We start from the raw sequence: 20057 nt of genomic DNA, 5'->3' as shown, positions 1-20057 counted from the left end.
TTCATAAGCTTATTACTCGCTGTATAAGTGTCTGATGCTCTCTTCAATAAACTGGAATTTGCTTATCACTCATATTGAGTGTCTGAGTCTCCCCTCACCGACAAATGGCTCAACCCCGACAAAGGCCATTTTCTGAGACACACAACCAAATCAACAGGAACAATCAAAGATTATTTTTATTACAAATGATTTGCACAAACAGGCCAGCCTTTTAATGTTTCTGAAAGCGTCCAGTAATCAGTCTCCCCACTGCAGCCTTGAGCTCCTGGTTCCTCAGGCTGTAGATGAGGGGGTTCAGGGCTGGAGGCACCACCGAGTACAGAACTGACAGAGCCAGATCCAGGGATGGGGAAGAAATGGAGGGGGGCTTCAGGTAGGCAAAAAATGAGGTGCTGACAAACAGGGAGACCACAGCCAGGTGAGGGAGGCAGGTGGAAAAGGCTTTGTGCCGTCCCTGCTCAGAGGGGATCCTCAGCACAGCCCTGAAGATCTGCACATAGGAGAAAACAATGAACACAAAACAACCAAATAATAAAGAGGCACCAACCACAATGACCCCAAGTTCCCTGAGGTAGGATTTGGAGCAGGAGAGTTTGAGGATCTGGGGGATTTCACAGAAGAACTGGCCCAGGGCATTGCCATGGCACAGGGGCAGGGAAAATGTATTGGCTGTGTGCAGCAGAGCATTGAGAAAGCCACTGGCCCAGGCAGCTGCTGCCATGTGAGCACAAGCTCTGCTGCCCAGGAGGGTCCCATAGTGCAGGGGTTTGCAGATGGACACGTAGCGGTCGTAGCACATGACAGTCAGTAGGGAAAACTCTGCTGAAATGAAAAATACATACAGAAAGAGCTGTGCAGCACATCCTGAGTAGGAGATGTCCCTGGTGTCCCAGAGGGAATTGTGCATGGCTTTGGGGACAATGGTGCAGATGGACCCCAGTTCGCTGAGGGCCAGGTTGAGCAGGAAGAAGAACATGGGCGTGTGCAGGTGGTGGCCGCAGGCTACGGCGCTGATGATGAGGCCGTTGCCCAGGAGGGCAGCCAGGGAGATGCCCAGCAAGAGGCAGAAGTGCAGGAGCTGCAGCTGCCGCGTGTCTGCCAGTGCCAGCAGGAGGAAGTGCCTGATGGAGCTGCTGTTGGACTGTGCCTGATGGAGCTGCTGTTCCTTCACTCTGGGCATTCTGAACTGTACAAAGACAACGTTGACAGTTTGGACAAAGTACCTTGAGTCAATCCTATGCTATTTTCTTACACAATGACTCAAAATTGCCTCTATTTACTCAGGGAAATGTCTTTTACCCTTTTTTTTTTAATTGAGTGTAGGTTTGGGCTACTAAGTAACTGTGTTTTTTAGAAGGTACAGAAGTCCTGTTCTTAGCATTGGTATCAGTCTGAACACGGGGGAGTCCAGAGGGAAAACAGGGGTCCCTGTGCCGTAGGGCAGTCAGACCTACTGGAACCACAAAGGTGCCCTTTCCTCATTTCATCTCCCTCTGGTACAGGATGTACAATTTTAAAACTACATTTAAAAAAAGTGTCCTTTTTGAAGACTCCAGTTTCAAAAACAATCTCTCCAACTCTCCTTTCTTTCCCTGTGCAGCTGGGTAGGGAGGGACACCAAGGGTTTTTCTGGCTCTCTGCTGCCTGGAGTTGTGCCTACTGGGAGCTGTTTCTCTATATCCAAGCCCTGTCCCTGCCAGTGCTGCCCCAGCCCAGCCCAGCCCTGGGGGCTCAGCTCTGCCCTGCAGACCCCTCCCAGCACAGAGCACTTCCCAGGGCCATCATCCTGGCAGCAGGGCCTTGAGGGCAGGCCAGACAAACAGAGATGCTGCAAGCCAAGGTGCTGCTGCTGCTGCCTGTAGGAAAAGGAGGCTGGGGAGGCACTTTCTGAGGGAGATCTGAGGCCCATCAGCTGATGGCCATGGTGACAGTGCACGAGTGTCAGTGACACAGCCAAAGCTTACAGCTGCTTTCCATACCCTTTAGGACAAAGCTGAGAGCAGCCCTGGCCATGCCTCACCATCTCCACAGCAGGAGGAATCTGCCCTGATGGGGGTGGCTCCTTCCACCTCCAACTTCTCCCCAGCAGCATCCATGGGGAGCTGCCAGGCAGGCTGAGAGCTGCCCCTGGCAGGTGGCACATGCCCTGGGCTGGCCAAGAGCCCTGAGGGCTGCAGGAGCTGCTCTGCAGGACATCCCTGGGCAGCCCTGGCTGCAGCCCCAGCTTCAGCCCCTGCAGCCGTCCCTGGCAGCAGGAGCCGTCCTGCCCTGTCCCTCTGATGGTGCCCAGGGCAGCCCCGCTCTGCAGCACATCCTCCTCCTCCTCCTGTGCCCCAGAGAAACTGGGAGAGTCCTCCTGACACATCCCCCAGGCTGTGGGGTGTGCTGGGTTCAGGAGATCCCTCCAGGAGCACAGGGGACATTGCCCTGCACCCACACACTCACCATGCACAGGGCTGTGAAGATCTTTCCCCAAATGAAGTCTCGGCTCAATGTCTTCCCAGTCCTGATTGCCTTCAGCCTGTCTCTGCCTGGCTCCTGTCCCCTCAGTGCCTGCAGGCAGAGCCCTCAGCCCTGCTGGGCTGCGAGAGGAGCTGCTCCTGGGAAGAGCTGTTCCTTTAAAGCTCAGCAGCACAGACACAGCACAAGGACTTTTATGAGCCTCTAGGGGATTTGGTGTTGTTTACATCAGAATCAGTCCCTGAGAGAGTCTTTAAAAAACTTCTAAAGAACTCAAACTTAAATTGAAACTCTGAAGTTTCTTGAAGTTTTAGTGGGTCCCACTGAAAAACATCAATGAGGAAGTGTCCCCAGGTTCCAGTTAGAGCAGAACACTGGAGGCAGTGATGACAGCTGGGGACAAACAAGGCAAAGGTGTCTCTGGTGCTGAGCAAAGATGGATGTGTTTGAGGAATGCAAAGGGCCAAGGCCTGAGCCCCAGCCCCTGGCCAGGCAGATGCTGTCCCTCCCTCCTTGCTCAGGGCTCTTGCCGGGATGGGCACTGGCATGTGGGGATGTGCAATGGCAAGGGCAGGAGCATGGGGCGGCCCCTGCCAGGCTGCTGAGCAGGGACAAGGAGGCAATGAGGCCCCAGGCCTGCAAGGGTCACTTGTCTCCTGCTCCTGCCTCAGGCCCAGGCCCAGCAGCCATGGCCAAAGTGCTGCCCAAGTTGGCTCTGGCAGGGCTGTCTTGCAGCTGCTGCACATGCCTGTGCCCTGTGCAGCCCAGGCTGTCCCACGGTGTCCCTGCCCTGTGCCTCTGTCCCTGCAGGCTGTCGGCATCCCCCGGCTGCCCCACCTGGCTGGGCCCTTCCTTTGCTGACAGCTCTGCCTCCTGCCTGCCTCTGCCTGCCCACACAAAGCCTGGGGCTGACCCAGGCTCGTTCTGGGGGATGTGCTGCACCACAGCCCTGGCCTGGGAGGGAAATTCCTTTCTCTTTGGGTCCTGTGTGGCCCTTCCCATCTGCCCTTGGCATTAATTCTTTCTTTCTCTGTCTGTTCTCTACTATGTCAAAAAGATCCATCATCTCTGAAACCACCCTTCAGTCCCTCCCAAGGCTCTCCTCTGCTGTCCTCCTTCTCCACTTCACTGATCACAGAGCCCTTTTGTCCCTATATTGTGCTCATGTGCTTCAGGCCTCCAAACCCCACCTTGGGAGATCTCTGGGCCCTGTCCCAGGTACGGAAAAATGAAAACATTCTGCTCATAGTCTAAGAAAATCACCTCAGGACAAGACCAGTCAGACCTGTGTCTCCTGGGTACTTTTCCTTTGGAGCAGTCCTTGGAAAGATGGAATTTTTTAGGCCGAATTTCAGTTTTACCCATGGGCACTTTGATGTGAACAATGATTCTCTTCCATTGGAAGGAAAGCTGAAGCCTGGTGTTTCAGGGGCAGATGAGCAGCAGCCACCAAGGGCCAAGGTGAGCCAGACGTTTCTGGAATTGCAGCTTGTGCCTGAGAGAAATCCTTGGATACACATAATTTGGGAGGTAGAATAAAAGTTTTGGCCACTGGTCCCTTGATGAAAAGGTCATTTCTTTTCCATCTGAAGGAAAGCAGAGAGCCCCAGGGTTTGATGGTAGATGAGAAGCAGCCCCTGGAAGGCCAAGCCAGCCAGACTCGTCTCTCCTTGCAGCTTTTGATTGGGAGCTATCCTTGGATATATGAAATTTAGGGGCCAGATCTCAAATTTGGCCATGGCCCCTGGACGAGGAGACTGTTCTATTTCCATCACACGGAAGGCAGAAAGCCCCAGTGTTTCAGGGGTAGATGACAGGTGGCCATCAGAGCCCACAGCGCCAGCCAGAGCTGGCAGGTTTTTTCTGGGAGAAACCCTTCATATAGTGAATAGTTTAGGAGGAGTAGCAATTCTGGCCCTGGAGGAATAAGAAGATTCTTTTCCATAGGAAGGAAAGCACAGAATCCCAGTGCTTCAGGGGCTGATGAAGTGCAGGCACCAGAGACCAAGGCCAGCCAGACCTGTCTGTAACGGCAGCTTTTGTGTAGGGGCAATGATTGGATATAAGACTTTTGGTGGTAGAAACCCAATTTCAACCAAGGGCACCTGGTGAAGGATGGTCCTTTTCCCTTAGGATGGAAAGGGCAGAGCCCCAGTGTTTCAGGGCAGAATTCAGGCAACCACCAGAAGCCAAGGCCAGCCAGACCTGTCTGTATTGGGAGATCTTGTCTGGGAGAAAAAAAACCCTTGAATGTAGGAATTTTGAAGGACAACTACCAGTTTTGGTCATGGGTGCCTGTGCAGGAGAAATATTTCTTTTCTTCCATAGGAAGGAAAGCACTGAGCCGCAGTGTTTGAAGGCAGGTGAGACCCAGCTCTCAAGAAGACAAGGTGAGCCAGACGGGTTGTAATGGCAGCTTTTATGTGGGAGAAATCCCTGGATATTGGGAATTTTGGAGGGGGAATCCCATTTTGGCCATGGATGCTTGAATGAGAAGAGCAGTTCTTTCCCATTTGAAGGAAAGCCCAGAGCCCCAGGGTTTCAGGGGTACAAGAGAAGAGACCCTCGACATGCCAAGGGCAGTTGCACCAGTCAGGCCAAGCCAACCAGAGCAGTTCCCTGTTCTCTTGGATCCATGGAGCCCTGCAGTGTCACAGTGGTGGTGTCATACTGGATCCTTGGCTCCATGAGGCCCAGATGTGTCTCACTGGCCTCTAATTTCCATGGGGCTCCGGAGCGTCACAACGGTCCCTTGCTTCCATGAGGCCTTGCAATGTCACAGGGGTCTCCTTGGGGCTGCAGTGTCACAATGGACCCTTGGTTCCATGGGGACTCACAATGTCAGAAGGGTCTCCTTGGTTCCATGAGGCCCTGCAGAGCCCCTTGATTCAACGAGGCCTCCAAGTGTCATCATGGCCTCCAGGATTCCATGAGGCCCCACAATGTCACAATGGACCTTTGGTTCCATGGGGTCCTGTATTGGAATATGAATCCCAATATTACCAGTTAGATTGTGCCTGGGCCAGTCTGACCCTCACTGCTAGGCCAAAGGCGGCAGCTGTGGTGTATCACCCCAGAGACACCTTTAGCTTGCTGGTGGTTGCAGCTGGGCACTAAACAAGTCCAGGCTTGTTAGGAAACTCCGTTTACCTCAGGAGGAAAGCTTCAGGCGATGGTGAAGAGAAAAAAGAGATGGATTCTGCTGGAGGGTTATATCCAGAGGTTTATTCCATGGTTACAGAGGTCTGAATCTTTGCAACAGCTCCAACGGAATCCCCACCGCATGGTCTGATTACCTTTTTAAGCTCCTGGGGCAGGGGGAAGGGAGGGGACAGGTGAGCCACCAACCAGGTGAAAGGGGCAGGGTCTCAGGGGAGGCTGAGACCTAGACAGGCCAATGACCTCTGGGCATAGGGGCATCTTTTGAACTTGACCAACCACACGACACCTTGCTGGAATGTTTACCCTGATTGACAGGACTCACTCAGCAAGGGGCGAGGGGGAAAGGAGAGAGGTATAGGCACACCTGGGAAGGGACCCGGAAGTTTAAAACAGGACATTGCAACACACCGCAACAGCTCCCCCTAGTTTTGTTTAAAAAGAAGAGGACTGAGTTTGTGGTGCAGAATGCTTGCCAAACCATGGCTGGTAGATCGGTTCTTCCTCTACAAGAGGGTCAGTGTTTTCCACTGAGGCTTCTAGATCATCCATTGGAGCACTGAGGGCTTCCAAATGGTAGACCTCAGGAGGGGGAGATGAGCTTGAGATTAACTTGAGAACCATGCGTTTGATTAGTCCAAAAACAATGCTAACAACTACAATAACTATAACTAAAATAAACAGCACTAAAAACACAGTTTTCAGAACAGATCCCAACCAGCCCAAGAGTCCCCAGCCTTTGAACAGTCCATTCAGCCCATTGTCAGTTTCTCTGTTGATGTCCGAGAACCTTTGTCACGGTAGTCCATATGTGGTTTGGGCTGCGGTACTATGTAGGAGATCGCAGGTGGAATGATCACGAGTAGGACGAGAAGCAGGCTCGGTCTCATGGCGTCTCGAGGTTTCACACGAACAGTGGGATCTAAACTGGTATAAAAACTTGAGACAAACATATATTACAAACTATTCCAGATAAGTGGCTTAAATGGAATTTCCTCCAGAGAACGCGTGCGGCGTTTTCTTCTCCAGGCAGCGTGAGCAACCTGGGGTTCTTCTGCAGATTTCTCTGAGACTTTGGGAACATAGGGCTTTACCCATTTGGAAGGAACCCACCTTAAACCAGAGGGGGTGGACACATTGGCGTATCCACGTCCCCAAGTAACCAATTTGTAAGGTCCCACCATTTTCCAAGTCTCAGGGTCCTTTACTAAAACTGGAGGTTTTTCTTTCATCAACCTATGACTGCTCCTCCCAAAGTGGCGTAGGATGGGTGGGTTCAGGCTGTCAAAAGAACAATTCAGAAAATTGATTGTGAATAGTGCCCTGGATAACCGGATGTGGGGAGGTTCCACCTTCAAAACCTGTTGTTGCTGGTCCAGGACCCTTTTAATATCACAGTGAGTTCTTTCTACAATGGCTTGACCTGTAGGGGAGTAGGGGATGCCAGTTTTGTGCTCTACTCCTATTGTTGCAGGAAGCTCCCGAATTCCTTAGATTTATAAGCAGGCCCATTATCAGTTTTCAGCTCCTTGGGGATGCCCATGAAAGAAAAAGCCTGTAAGAGATGCTTAATAGCCTCGATAGATGATTCTCCTGTGTGGGCAGAAGCATAGACCGCTCCAGAAAAGGTATCTACACTAACGTGAACATATTTCTGCCGTCCAAAAGCCTGTATGTGTGTCACATCTGTTTGCCACAGTTCACAACTGTTCAGTCCCCTTGGGTTTGCTCCCGTACTCACTGTAGGGAGTGCATGTTGTTGGCATTTTGGGCACGTGGCCACAATCACTTTGGCCTGTTCTCAAGTGATGTCAAACTGACGAACCAGGCCAGGGGCATTTTGGTGGAAAAGCTGGTGGCTGATTTTTGCCTGTTCAAAAACATTTGGGAGAGTGGCCATCACTGCAGGTGCAGCAAGAGCATCTGCCCTTCTGTTGCCTTCAGCGATAAACCCTGGCAAGTCAGTGTGTGACCTGACATGCATCACATAAAATGGTTGCTCTCGGTGAGTGACTAACTTTACCAGTTTTGAGAGCAATTCAAAAAGTGCGATGTTAGACACTTATTGCAGTATTGCTTGATCTGCTCTGGATACTACTCCTGCCACGTATGCAGAGTCTGTAATCAGATTAAATGGTTCTGAGAACCTTTCAAAAGCCCTAACAACCGCAGCCAATTCAGCAACCTGAGGTGAACCTTCCACCTCAGCAATGTCCGTCTCCCACTGCTGGGTTTGAGGATCCTTCCAAGTCATAACGGACTTGTGGGACCTCCCGGACGCATCTGTAAAGACAGTCAGAGCCCTTTTTAAAGCTCTCCTACTTAGAGCACTTCTCAATTTTAAAGTAAATTGAACATCTTGTTCGAACAATTTGTGAGCGGGCCGCGCTACCGAAAATTGTCCTGAGTAGGAATCCAGAGCAAACTGCAACACTTCATTTTCTTGAAACAATTGTTCCAGTATTTTCATAGTATTTTGACCTGATTTTAACTCAACTGGAATGTGAATGCACTTAAAATCACATCCTGCTAACTCCCTGACCCGGGTCCTTTCTTCCCAGATCACTTCCACTAACAGCTCCTGAGGCTTTGTCAGTCTCTTGGACCTTTTGTGACTGAGGGAAACCCATTCTATGATCAAGAGAGAGTCCCTCTGGTCCCGGTCCTTTTTTGGTGTGTTCTTTGCCTTAGGTGTTTGTTTTTCCTCCCACTGGAAAATAATTCCATGGAGGTGTGGCAACCTACCTACAATGATAAATTTGAATGGCAGATCAGGCCGGCATCAGTTGGCCTGTCCTGTGGACATTGCAATCTGAACCTTTTCTAGAGCTTTCCGTGCCTCTGGGGTAATAGACCTAGGAGCACCTGGGTCTTCTCCCCCTTTAAATAAATTGAAAAGAGGGGCAAGGTCTTCATTAGTCAGACCGAGCCATGGCCTTACCCAATTCAAAGACCCACACAACTTGTGGACATCCGCAAGGGTCTTGATCTTTAGATTGATTTCTAGTTTTTGAGGAACAATGATCCTATTTCCAATTTCTAAGCCCAAATACTTTCAAGGTGGCATCTTTTGAATTTTCTTTTCCTGGAGCTCGAACCCTGCAACAATCAATGCATTGATTGTTAGGTCAAGCGCATGTGTGAGTAAATCATCATTGGGGGCACACACAAGGATATCATCCATATAATGATAGATGATGGCCTTCTCTGCGGCTGCATGTACTGGGGAAGGCAGGGAAGAGACATACCACTGGCAGATAGCTGGCGATACCTTTAGGCCCTGAGGAAGAACGGTCCAATGGTACCTTTTCATAGGGGATTCCATGTTGGTGGAAGGGACGGAGAATGCAAAACACGGTGCATCGTCAGGGTGCAAGGGGATTTGGAAAAACAATCTTTAATATCAATAACAGCTAATTTCCAATCTTGGGGAAGCATTGTTGGGGATGGCATACCAGGTTGAGGAGAACCCATATCTTCAATTACATTATTAATTTGTCAGAGGTCGTGAAGAAGTCGCCACCTCTTTTTGTCAGCTTTTTGGATGACAAACACCGGGGAGTTCCATGGGGACATGGTCTCCACAATGTGGCCCTTTTTTAGTTGCTCTTCCACTAGTTCCTCAAGCACCTTTATTTTTTGTTTACTGAGCGGCCACTGTTTCACATCAACTGGTTTGTCTGTTTTCCACTTCAGTTTTTGGGTGGGGCGCTGTTGTTTAATGACTGCTGCACAAAAATGCTGTGGAGAGTCTGGAATATCAATTGTGACATCCCACTGGGCCATTAAATCTCTCTGTAACAAAGGTTCCGAATAATCTAACACAAATGGACGGATATTTGTCCGTTTGGTCCCTCGATTTTAATAATGCTCTTGGATTGTCTTGCCAATTGCAGACCTCCTACACCTCGAAGGTGACCGGCAACATTTTGCAAAGGCCAATGTGCTGGCCAGTCTTGTACTGGAATCACTGTGCAGTCTGCACCTGTGTCTACAAGCAACTCAATGCATTTTGACTCCCCACCCCCACTGAGGTTACACCATAATTTAGGTTTGTCTTTCCCAATAACTTGGACCTGGGCGACTGTGGGCCCTAGTTTTTCAGTACTTTCAGGTAAAGATGGTACAGGGATAGCTTCTGCGACAGTTTGTCCCTTGGGAAGAAACAGGGGTGGGTGGAAACAGTGCAGGCCGAGAACAAATTGCTCAGGATCTGATGTTGTCATTCCTGGAGCAATCCCGATCTCTTGTGGTGTGTTTGGTGTCCCCAATGATGAAGTACTTACAACTAATTCGGTTCCAAGTACCCTTCTGTTCAGGATTTACAGAGACAAAATGCCAGTCAGTGTCCTTCAGGTGGAGTGACTCTGTCAGCTGCAACCTGTAAGGCTCATTGACAGAAGACGTGGTTAACACAGGATCACCTAAATCATAACAAAGGTTATTTTGTTTCACATTCAACAGTGGACCAGCAGACTTATTATTTGAAGCACTTGCTTCACTTACACAAATATTAATATTATCACACGCTTGATTTGTTTTGCTACCCTTATTCCCTTGGCCTGCTGCTTTTGTGTCTGCACGCCTGGCAGGCCGGTGCTCCCTTTTCAGTTTTTTTGTTGTTGTTGACCCCCAGTGAGGGCTTGTAGTTCTCCTCCCCTGCCATTTCTAAATTCATCAAATTCCCTTTTCAGGGGGCACTAGTTACTCCAGTGCCCTAGGTTGTTGAAAAGCAGGCATGGTTTTGTGGGCTCAACCATTGCTGGTCTCCGCTGCTGCCCAGGGTGTTTCCTTCTGATACAAGGCAGGCGGCCTGGTTTCAGGAAACAGCACGGTGACCCCCTTCCCCAGGGTCGCTCAGGCCTAAGAAACACGCTAACACCAACATGGTGGACGGTCAATGGCCTTTATTATCTCTTCTCGTGGGTTTTATAGTCTAAGGGGCTTCTACGTCAGGCGAGGGTCTGTCTTTTCCATCTATGGTTAGTAGGGTTGGAAAGTTACTGGGCAAATGGAAAGTTACTGGCATCTGGTTTAGGGGGCTGCATTCCTATGTTAATTTTCTTATCTAAGGGAACAGGGGCCCTGTCTTCCCGTAACATCACGAGATCTTCCCAATGCCAGGCCCTATCTGCTACACCAGGGTACTGCTGTGCTGAGGGAAAAGGTGCAGGGCTGGCAGCAGCGACACGCTGAGGTGGTCTTGGCAGCAGCCTTGGTCTGGTGTCTTCAGCCACACTCATCAGAGGCACTTTCCTGTTACAGACTAGAAGCATATCTTTTAGTGTAGGGGGAGGTTCTATAGGAAGGCTCAAGATTGCTGCTCAACACTGTTCATTTGCATTTGTAAACGCTATTTCCTCTAAAATCGCTTCCCTAGCATTCACTTTTTTAACTTGTATTTCAATGGCTCTAGTTAACCTTTCTACAAATTTCAAAAAAGGCTCTGATGGTAGCTGTTTAATTTTACTATAGGGCTCAAAAGGCCCCTCAGGTTGGAGGGAAAAGAATGCTTTTTCAGCTGCTTCTTTTACTTTGTCAGGTGTTTCTGCGGGAATTGCAGTAGCTTGGATTGAGGGGAAAGACCATTGACCCTCACCACAGACGTGCTCAATGGTGATAGGGTTACCACTGTTGTCTTTCACTGTGTTTGGATCAGCATGTAAGCCTGGGAGAGCATCTTTTAGCAGTTGTTTCCGTGCTAATTCCCATAATTTGAATTCTGTGGAGGTCATGAGGCAGGAAAAAAGCTGTTTTAAATCATGTGGGATTACCACAGTCCTACTCAGTTCAGAATTTAAAAGGCCACGGAAATATGGACTGTGTGGACCATATTCTTTATGAGATTTACAGATCTCTTTAATCAATTGTCGTTTTAAAGAACTCCAATTAGCAGTTGGAGCTGCCCCGGTCTGAGCTGCAGGCTGAAACATAACAGGACCTAGTGACAACATGGGACTATGCATTGGGTCTGCTGTTCCCTGCTCTGTATCCCTGGAATCAGAAGCATTGGAATCACAGCTACAGGTTTGGGGACAGGCAGTAGGTGTGTCCCCACCGTGGGAACCCAGGCAGGGACCGGGGACAGGGAGCTGGCAAGGGGCAGGGAATCCGTGGGAACAGGAGGCGGGGTCAAGGGGCTGGCAGGGGGCGGAGACACCGTGGAAACAAGGGGCGGGGTCAAGGGGCAGGCAGGGGGCGGGGACACCTGGTGACATCACATCAGCAGACGCTCCCTGGGAGGAGTGGAGAGGCGGAGCCAAGGGTACTGCAGGAAAGGGAGGGGGAGGGGGGAAGGGGTCACGAGGAACAGGAGGAGAGGGGGATAGGGCAGGAATTTTGGGATGCTTAAGAGGATTTTGGGAAGAAGAAGACCAGGTTTAGGAAGATGCCACTTGGCATCCACCATTTTGCGGACCCCCTAGGGACTGGGGGCCATTTTGGGCATCACTGCTCTCTGGAAAGCTGACACGTGCTCTGGGTTTCATAGGGGGGGACACAGGGGATTAGGAAAGGTTCCACGCAGCCTGGCCAGGGCTTTGTGGACAGGACAACTCGGGCATTTTTGCAAACTCTGGGAGTCGACTTCCCAATGAGTGTCCTCTCTTTAAAATACCAAGTTTTGGGGAAAGAGGTTTAGGGGTTTTAGAGCTAGGAGACGGAGAAACAGGGCGAGCAGAGGTACATGGCTTTACATTTGACTTTTTCTCCATTTCCTTTTGTTTGAGAAATGCTGTTCGAATTTGTAAACTCCAAAACACAAATTTACCTGAGGCTGCATTGCCAGATTGATCTAAGGTTATCAATTCATTCCCAACTTTATCCCAGAATTGAATATCGTGGATTTCTTCAGGGACATTTTTGGGAAGTGAAGAAAAAGCCATCTTATAAACTGTTTCAATTTTCCTTTTGAGAACTTCACATTACCACTGACTAAAATGCTAACAATATTATAATACACCCCTTTTTGTACAATGCTGAGTTTCGAACCCATTATAGATGTAAAAAAGCAAAGTACCAAATCCCGCCTCACCGAAAACAAGGCCAAAATCAGCTACCGATTTCTAAAAAACAACAACAGATAGAACAGAAAAAAGCTTCACAATGCAGCTGTATAAACTGCTTTTAAAATTCCCGGGCAGCAGCGGCGAGGCACGCACTGCCGAGCCGAGGCAGACACAAAGCCTCCCCGGTGGTGGAATGCAGCCTCCCTGCGGAGCTGAGAGAGAGAGCAGCCTCCCCCACACCACGTGGCGAGCCGAAACCAGGGCCCCCCGCACCGTGTGTGCAGATAGCACCCCCACCCCGCACCGAGAAAGATCCCCCGCCACATGGCAAGCTGAGCACGCTGCGCTGCTGAGCCGGGGGGAAGGGCAGAGAGCACTCCCGCAATGGCGCGAATGCTAAAAGACAGTGAAAACACACAGCAGACAGCTAAAAGCCTAGAACGCAATGAATTCTCGTCTGTGAGGCTGCGCAGCCAAAAATGCAAAGGCAAAAAGGAACAGAACTCACGGCAGAGTCTGTTTTTTGAGCTTCTGCTCCACCGAGAGCAGAGATACTCACCCGAAATGGAAGCTGTGGCTGGCTGGGTGTAGGCAGGCAGGTCTCCTCACCGGAAAAGGACCTCTCTATGAGCAAGAGAGGCTACCCTCTTCTTCCTCTGGAAAATCTGCTCACCACAACGGAGCTGGGCTTTCCAGAGGCGCTGAACAGTCCATGAAACTTCTTCTGGGAATATTCCCGAAGTCTCTGGCTGGGAGTGTTACAACCAAGGCCCCTTTCAGCTGGGTGCACGGCTGCCAGAAGCTTGTCCGTGGTAGTGAGAGTTCGTCTTGGGCTGCAGAGTCGCTTTGCCCACCCAAGGACGTCAAATATGGGAATATGAATCCCAATATTACCAGTTAGATTGGGCCAGTCTGACCCTCGCTGCTAGGCCGAAGGCGGCAGCTGTGGTGTATCACCCCAGAGACACCTTTAGCTTACTGATGGTTGAAGCTGGGCACTAAACAAGTCCAGGCTTGTTAGGAGCTCCGTTTACCTCAGGAGGAAAGCTTCAAGTGATGGTGAAGAGAAAAAGGAGAGGATTCTGCTGGAGGGTTTAATATCCAGAGGTTTATTCCATGGTTACAGAGGTCTGAATCTTAGGAACAGCTCCAACAGAATCGAGACCGCATGGCCTGCTTCACCTTTTAAGCTCAGGGGGAGGAGAGGGGAGGGGACAGGTGAGCCACCAACCAGGTGAGGGGGTGTCCTGGTTTAGGACAAATTAGGGGCAAATCTCCAAAAGGGAGCCCCCCCCCCCCCCCCAAAACAGAACAAACCTCCAACCACCCCTCCCCCAACACCGGGTTCGGGAAGGAATTCCTCGGAGGAGCAAAGTGGAAAACAAAACCTATTTATTTACAAGTAACAAAAAGAACACTCCCCAACACAAGAAAAGAAAAGGGACCAGACTGTGTTGTGAGGGCGCCGAGCTTCTGTTGCTGGCTTCGGGTGTCCTGGAGCTCTCAGGCCAGATCCGGAGCCGGTCCAGTATCTTCAGGGGAGGGTAAGAAAGAGAGAACAAAAGAAAAGGGAAAAAAGGAAAAAAAAACCAGCGCAAAAAAAAAGCAGAAAGCAAGCAAGCAAGCAAGCAAGCGGCTAGCCAAGCCAAGCAGCAAAAGCCAAAAGCAAAAAGTGCCTGGGCACACTCCCCCCCCCCCCCCGCCCCTTCCCCATCCGGCCACAGCAAGACGGCCGGGGGGGGGGGGGAAGGCACAGCTGCCAGACACAACACACGATATTGGGATAAAGGCTGAAGGCTGTCACCCCACGACAGGGGGGCGGGGTCTCAAGGGACACCTAGACAGGCCAATGACCTCTGGGCCTGAGCGGCATCCTTTGAACTTGCCCAACCGCACGACGCCTTGTTGGAATGTTAAGCCTGATTGACAGAACTCACTCAGCAAGAGCGCGAGGGAGGAAGGGAGATGGGTATTGGCACACCTGGGGAAAGGACCTGAAAGTTTAAAACACACCACAACGGCTATTGTTTTCACAAGTGTGTTTGCTGTATGCTAAGAAGGGGGCACCATGCCCCGTTTGCAACAATAGCAGCTTTGGAAACTGTCCCACCTCTTGGCCTGGCTGGACTTCTCCTGACTTTCAGGTGGTCTCCCATAGGAGACCCTCACCTGTTTTACAACCACCGTGACAGACAGACTGAGATGTAAGAAGCCTCTCCATCAAGGACTGAGACATGAAACTCCTAAAATGACCCTCTGCTACTTCCAAGGACTGGGACTGAAACCTCCAGCCTGGGGAAGGTGTGTGGGGGAGGCAAGCTGACCAAAGCGAGATGTTTGCCTGCACGTGTGACCACTGGAGCAAGAAAACAATGGCTCTCATTTACTGCTGAGAACATGGACTTCCTGTTACATCTGTTCGCTATTGTATCTGTTCCCCCCCCCCCCCCCCCAATTTTCAGTAATAAAATCCTCTGAGTTAGCTAGAGCCCTTGAGATCTCCCCAGCGTAGCAGGCGGACCCTCGACTGGACTGCACCAAAGGACTTTGTCTCTGCGTTGGTAGCTATATCCCCTCTCCTTCCCTCTCTCTCTACTCTTTCTCTATCTTTTTCTCTCCCTTAATCCCTCTATTGCATTTTTGCTGTGGTTATTTCAATAAAACCGCATTTGATTTGACTATCACTGCAAACCCCCTTGTACCATGTTGGTTTTTGCACTCTGAGATCATTCCTATGAACCATCAGGTCATCTGGTCACTAGGATGGATCCTGACAGATGGCTTTGCAGAATGGCTGGTATTACTGCATAGTGGTACAGAGTTAATATTGGGGTGCAAGGAAGCAGCATTTTTGAATTTCACTAGAATTAATATGGAATGTTAGGGGAAGAACCAAAGGAGAAAAAAAGAAGGGATCAAGGTGGTTTGGAGAGAAATAGACATGGGAAAATAGAGGAATAATACAATAAGTGGAGTCAGTCATGCTGACAGATGCTGATTAATGCTGATCAGTGTGCTTGTAAGGCCCTGCCTTGCACCTGGTCCCTGCACTGTTCCACAGTACCCTGTTTCCTCATTAGACTCAATGTGTATTTTTTGACTGCTCTGCAGAGGCAGTGGGATATGGTGGAGTCAGATGAAAAACCTTTTTGCACTCTTGTCTGTGTGTATGAACATGTCAGTATGAACATGTGCAAAGGCCAGATAAACAGTGATCCATAGGGGGTTGATAAAGGTACCCTTTATCATGGTATACCATGAGAACTTATACTTTGGGGCTCAGTAATCTAAAGATTCATAAAATTGTAACTAAAGCCTTATGGATAGGACTTAGTTACCCTTAATGACTCATTTTTTCCTCTAAAACTACAAGTGACATGAGGTTAGTTATAATTTTACAAATGAGTTTCTTAAAAAAGAAGCACCATAATGCTGCAGGACAATGTCACTTCCCTGTTGTCCTCTTCATTTATGTTTCAAGCTTCCAGAAAAACAGTAGCATTTAAAAACACATGGATTCTAACTTGCCCCTTCCTGGAGTGCTATGGTCATGAATTCCAATGCCTAAAAAGATTCCCAATTATTTTTACCTTTGTATTAGATATTACAAACAAAGAAGGACACCCTTCTATTCAAAATGGTCATTTTCATTATAATGAAAAACACAGAAGGATAATATAGGGACTAATGCTCCAGTATTTTCAAGAAAAAGGGATGAGTATTTATGTTTTGGTGTTCTGTAGCCATACATGTGGACAACATTCCAATATGCCAAGGTATGTGTCCAAAAGGTACAGGGTAACCTGTTCCCCAGAACCTGCAGGGACAGAGGCGCAGGGCAGGGACACCGTAGCACAGCCTGGGCTGCACAGGGCACAGGCATGTGCAGCAGCTGCAAGACAGCCCTGCCAGAGCCAACCTGGGCAGCACTTTGGCCATGGCTGCTGGGCCTGGGCCTGAGGCAGCAGCAGGAGACAAGTGACCCTTGCAGGCCTGGGGCCTCATTGCCTCCTTGTCCCTGCTCAGCAGCCTGGCAGGGGCCGCCCTATGCTCCTGCCCTTGCCATTGCACATCCCCACATGCCAGTGCCCATCCCAGCAAGAGCCCTGAGCAAGGAGGGAGGGACAGCATCTGCCTGGCCAGGGGCTGGGGCTCAGGCCTTGGCCCTTTGCATTCCTCAAACACATCCAGCTTTGCTCAGCACCAGAGACACCTTGGCCTTGTTTGTCCCCAGCTGTCATCACTGCCTTCAGTGTTCTGCTCTAACTGGAACCTGGGGACACTTTCTCAGTCGTGTCTCTCAGTGAGACCCATTAAAACTTCAAGAAAGTTCAGAGTTTCAATTTAATTATGAGTTCTTGAGAAGTTTTTTGAACACTCTCTCAGGGACTGAGTCTCATGTAAACAATCCCAAAGCCCCAAGAGGCTCATTAAAGTCCGTGCGCTGTGTCTGTGCTGCTGAGCTTTAAAGGAACAGCTCTTCCCAGGACCAGCTCTTCTACCAGCCCAGCAGGGCTGAGGGCTCTGGCTGCAGGCACTGAGGGGACAGGAGCCAGGCAGAGACAGGCTGAAGGCAATCAGGATTGGGAAGACATTGAGCTGAGACTTCACTTGGGGAAAGATCTTCACAGCCCTCTATGTGGTGAGTTTTCTGTGGCACAGGAGGAGGAGGATGTGCTGCAGAGCGGGGCTGCCCTGGGCACCGTCAGAGGGACAGGGCAGGATGGCTCCTGCTGCCAGGGACGGATGCAGGGGGTGAAGCTGGGGCTGCAGCCAGGGCTGCCCAGAGCTCCAGCTCATGTCCAGCTCATTTCTGAGGGGACTTTTCATGAACTCATTCAGGGCTGGGGTTTCCTGCTTGGGTCTCTGCTTTCCTGAATCTGTGCTCCCACTTTTCCCTGGCTCAGCTTGGTGGCAATGGAAACCAGGCTGGGCAGGGAAGAGCAGGCGCTGAGGCTCTTAAACCATCACACTGAGGATTCCTGGCCACCTCAGCAAGTGCCTGCACTTGCCCAGCCTCAAGATCCATGCAGCATCACCTTTCCATGGTGCCCAGGCTGGGGGAGCTGTTCTTTCATCCCTGCAGTGTTGAGCAGCTGCAGGGCAGGGCTGGCCCAGGGGCTGGGCTGGGCTCTGGCAGCTCTGGCAGGGAAGGAGCCCGGGGCCACAGGAGCAGCTGGGGCTGGGACAGCTCCAGCAGCAGAGCCGTGGGCAGGCAGGGAGGGAGGCAGTGCTGAGGGAAGCCCTGCTGCAGGGCAGATGTGGCACCTGCCGGGCCTGCCCTGCAGGGCACACACAGCCCTGAGCAGCACAGCTCTTATGTCCCCTCGCAGCAGCACTGCCCTCAGCCCGGGGGCTTGGGACCCTCAGTCCCTTCTAGGCCAGCAGAGCAGCCCAGGTGCTGCTGGCATTGCTGAGGGGCTCTCTGCAATGGCAGTTCCAGCTGCAGGGCCAGGCCCAGCCCTTGGGCTCCTCCTGTGCAGGCTGAGCACAGCAATGGGGTGTCCCAGCTCTCTGTGCCCGGGCAGCTCTGGGCAGGGCAGCCTGGGAGGCTGGCAATGAGCCCACTCTCCTGACTCTGGGAAAGGCAGGAGCCCCTTTGTGTGCCAGGGATCCCTCTGCTCTCAGCAGCGTCTCCTGGCGGTCCAGGGTAACACGGGACTGGATTTCAGAAAGGTGCAAGTGCAGGGCACCTGGAAGAGGAGAGAGGGACAGAGCAGCTCCTCTCAGTCTGCACTAAGCCTCAGACAACCCTCCTGTCTCTCTGTAGTCTCTGTTCTTCCACAGTGCAGCAGAATCTCTTTCTGCCTCCTACAATCCCCATCCCTTCATGCAGAAAACTCCTCTGCCTTAGGAGAACATTCTTTATCCAAGTCCCAAAACCAGGACTGGACCCTGCCCTCAGTGTTCCCCTGCACTGACTGGGGGCCCAGGGTTACTCCCAGGTGTCCTGCAGGCCAAGGTCCAGCTCCTCACACAACATTGGCCACCAGCAATCAGGACTCCAGCATAAAAGTTGAAGGAAGATCTCCTAGACATAGACAGGGGTAGTGTTTAGTGTCAGGAATGGGTCTATGAGAAAAGGCTTTGACCTTTTGGAGAGAAATCTCCCCTCAATTATCACTGTCATGCCTTGTTCCAAAGGATCCAATGCCCAGAGACAGCAAATGTTGAACAGCAGCTCCATCAGGCACTTCCTCCTGCTGGCACAGGCAGACACGTGGCAGCTGCAGCTCCTGCACTTCTGCCTCTTGCTGGGCATCTCCCTGGCTGCCCTCCTGGCCAACGGCCTCATCATCAGCGCTGTAGCCTGCGGCCACCACCTGCACACACCCATGTTCTTCTTCCTGCTCAACCTGGCCCTCAGTGACCTGGGCTCCATCTGCACCACTGTCCCCAAAGCCATGCACAATTCCCTCTGGCAGACCAGGGACATCTCCTACTCAGGATGTGCTGCACAGGTTTTCTTCTTTCTCTTCTTCATTGGAGCAGAGTTTTCCCTCCTGACCATCATGTGCTACGACCGCTATGTGTCCATCTGCAAACCCCTGCACTACGGGACCCTCCTGGGCAGCAGAGCTTGTGCCCACATGGCAGCAGCTGCCTGGGCCAGTGCCTTTGTCACTGCTCTGCTGTATACAGCCAATACATTTTCCCTGCCCCTGTGCAAGGGCAATGCCCTGGGCCAATTCTTCTGTGATATCCCCCAGATACTCAAGCTCTCCTGCTCACACTCCACCTTCAGACATATTTGGATTTCATTGCTTGGTGTCTGTTTAAGTTTTGGTTGTTTTGTGTTCATTGTTTTCTCCTATGTGCAGATCTTCAGGGCTGTGCTGAGGATTCCCTCTGAGCAGGGACAGCACAAAGCCTTTTCCACCTGCCTCCCTCACCTGGCTGTGGTCTCCCTGTTTGTGAGCACTGGCTTTGTTGCCTACCTGAAGCCCCCATCCATCTCCTCCCCATCCCTGGATCTGGCCCTGTCAGTTCTGTACTCAGTGGTGCCTCCAGCCCTGAACCCCCTCATCTACAGCCTGAGGAACCACGAGCTCAAGGCTTCCATGTGGGCAATGATAACTGGATGTTTTCAGGAACATTAAACTGCTGTCCGGTTTCTGCCAATCAGTTGCATTAAAAGTCATCTCTGATACTACTTGGAGTTGGTGGTTAATTGGTTCTTCCCTTTCTTTTGTTTTATTGTTTTATAATTGCAACAAAGTATGGTCTTTTTTTGTGACATTTCTTATTTTTTTTCTCTGCAACTTCCCTGCGGCCCCAGACTGTGCCAATGAGGAGCTGGCCTCTTGGTGGCTTTAAACAAACTAAAGGATCTCCATGTAAAGTTTTCACCAGAGATCCCACTTTTGTTGCGTTCTCTGTACCTGCAGCAGCAATGTCTCTGTGCAGAGCTGGAGACAGATCAGGGCTGGC

The 20057-nt window shown here is 50.8% G+C and overlaps 2 protein-coding genes across 2 annotated transcripts; one reads left to right on the top strand and one right to left on the bottom strand.

Annotated features, from left to right (window-relative positions):
- Positions 1 to 211: 211 nt before the first annotated feature.
- LOC141726620 (olfactory receptor 14J1-like) lies at positions 212 to 799 on the bottom strand. The gene has a single exon (XM_074531570.1). It carries the CDS (start codon positions 797 to 799, stop codon positions 212 to 214), a length of 588 nt encoding a protein of 195 aa, XP_074387671.1.
- Positions 800 to 18793: 17994 nt separating this feature from the next.
- Positions 18794 to 19726, top strand: LOC141726619 (olfactory receptor 14A16-like). Its single transcript, XM_074531569.1, has one exon. It carries the CDS (start codon positions 18794 to 18796, stop codon positions 19724 to 19726), a length of 933 nt encoding a protein of 310 aa, XP_074387670.1.
- Positions 19727 to 20057: the final 331 nt, after the last annotated feature.

The sequence above is a fragment of the Zonotrichia albicollis genome, chromosome 37, assembly GCF_047830755.1.
Source record: "Zonotrichia albicollis isolate bZonAlb1 chromosome 37, bZonAlb1.hap1, whole genome shotgun sequence".
NCBI lineage: Eukaryota > Metazoa > Chordata > Aves > Passeriformes > Passerellidae > Zonotrichia > Zonotrichia albicollis.
Note: the sequence above shows the minus strand (reverse complement) of the source record. Positions and strands in the feature narration are given on the sequence as shown.

What these genes read in the sequence shown, in the direction of transcription:
- LOC141726620 (XM_074531570.1), bottom strand. Translation starts at nt 799, where the DNA reads ATGTGCTACGACCGCTACGTGTCCATCTGCAAACCCCTGCACTATGGG.
- LOC141726619 (XM_074531569.1), top strand. Translation starts at nt 18,794, where the DNA reads ATGTTGAACAGCAGCTCCATCAGGCACTTCCTCCTGCTGGCACAGGCA.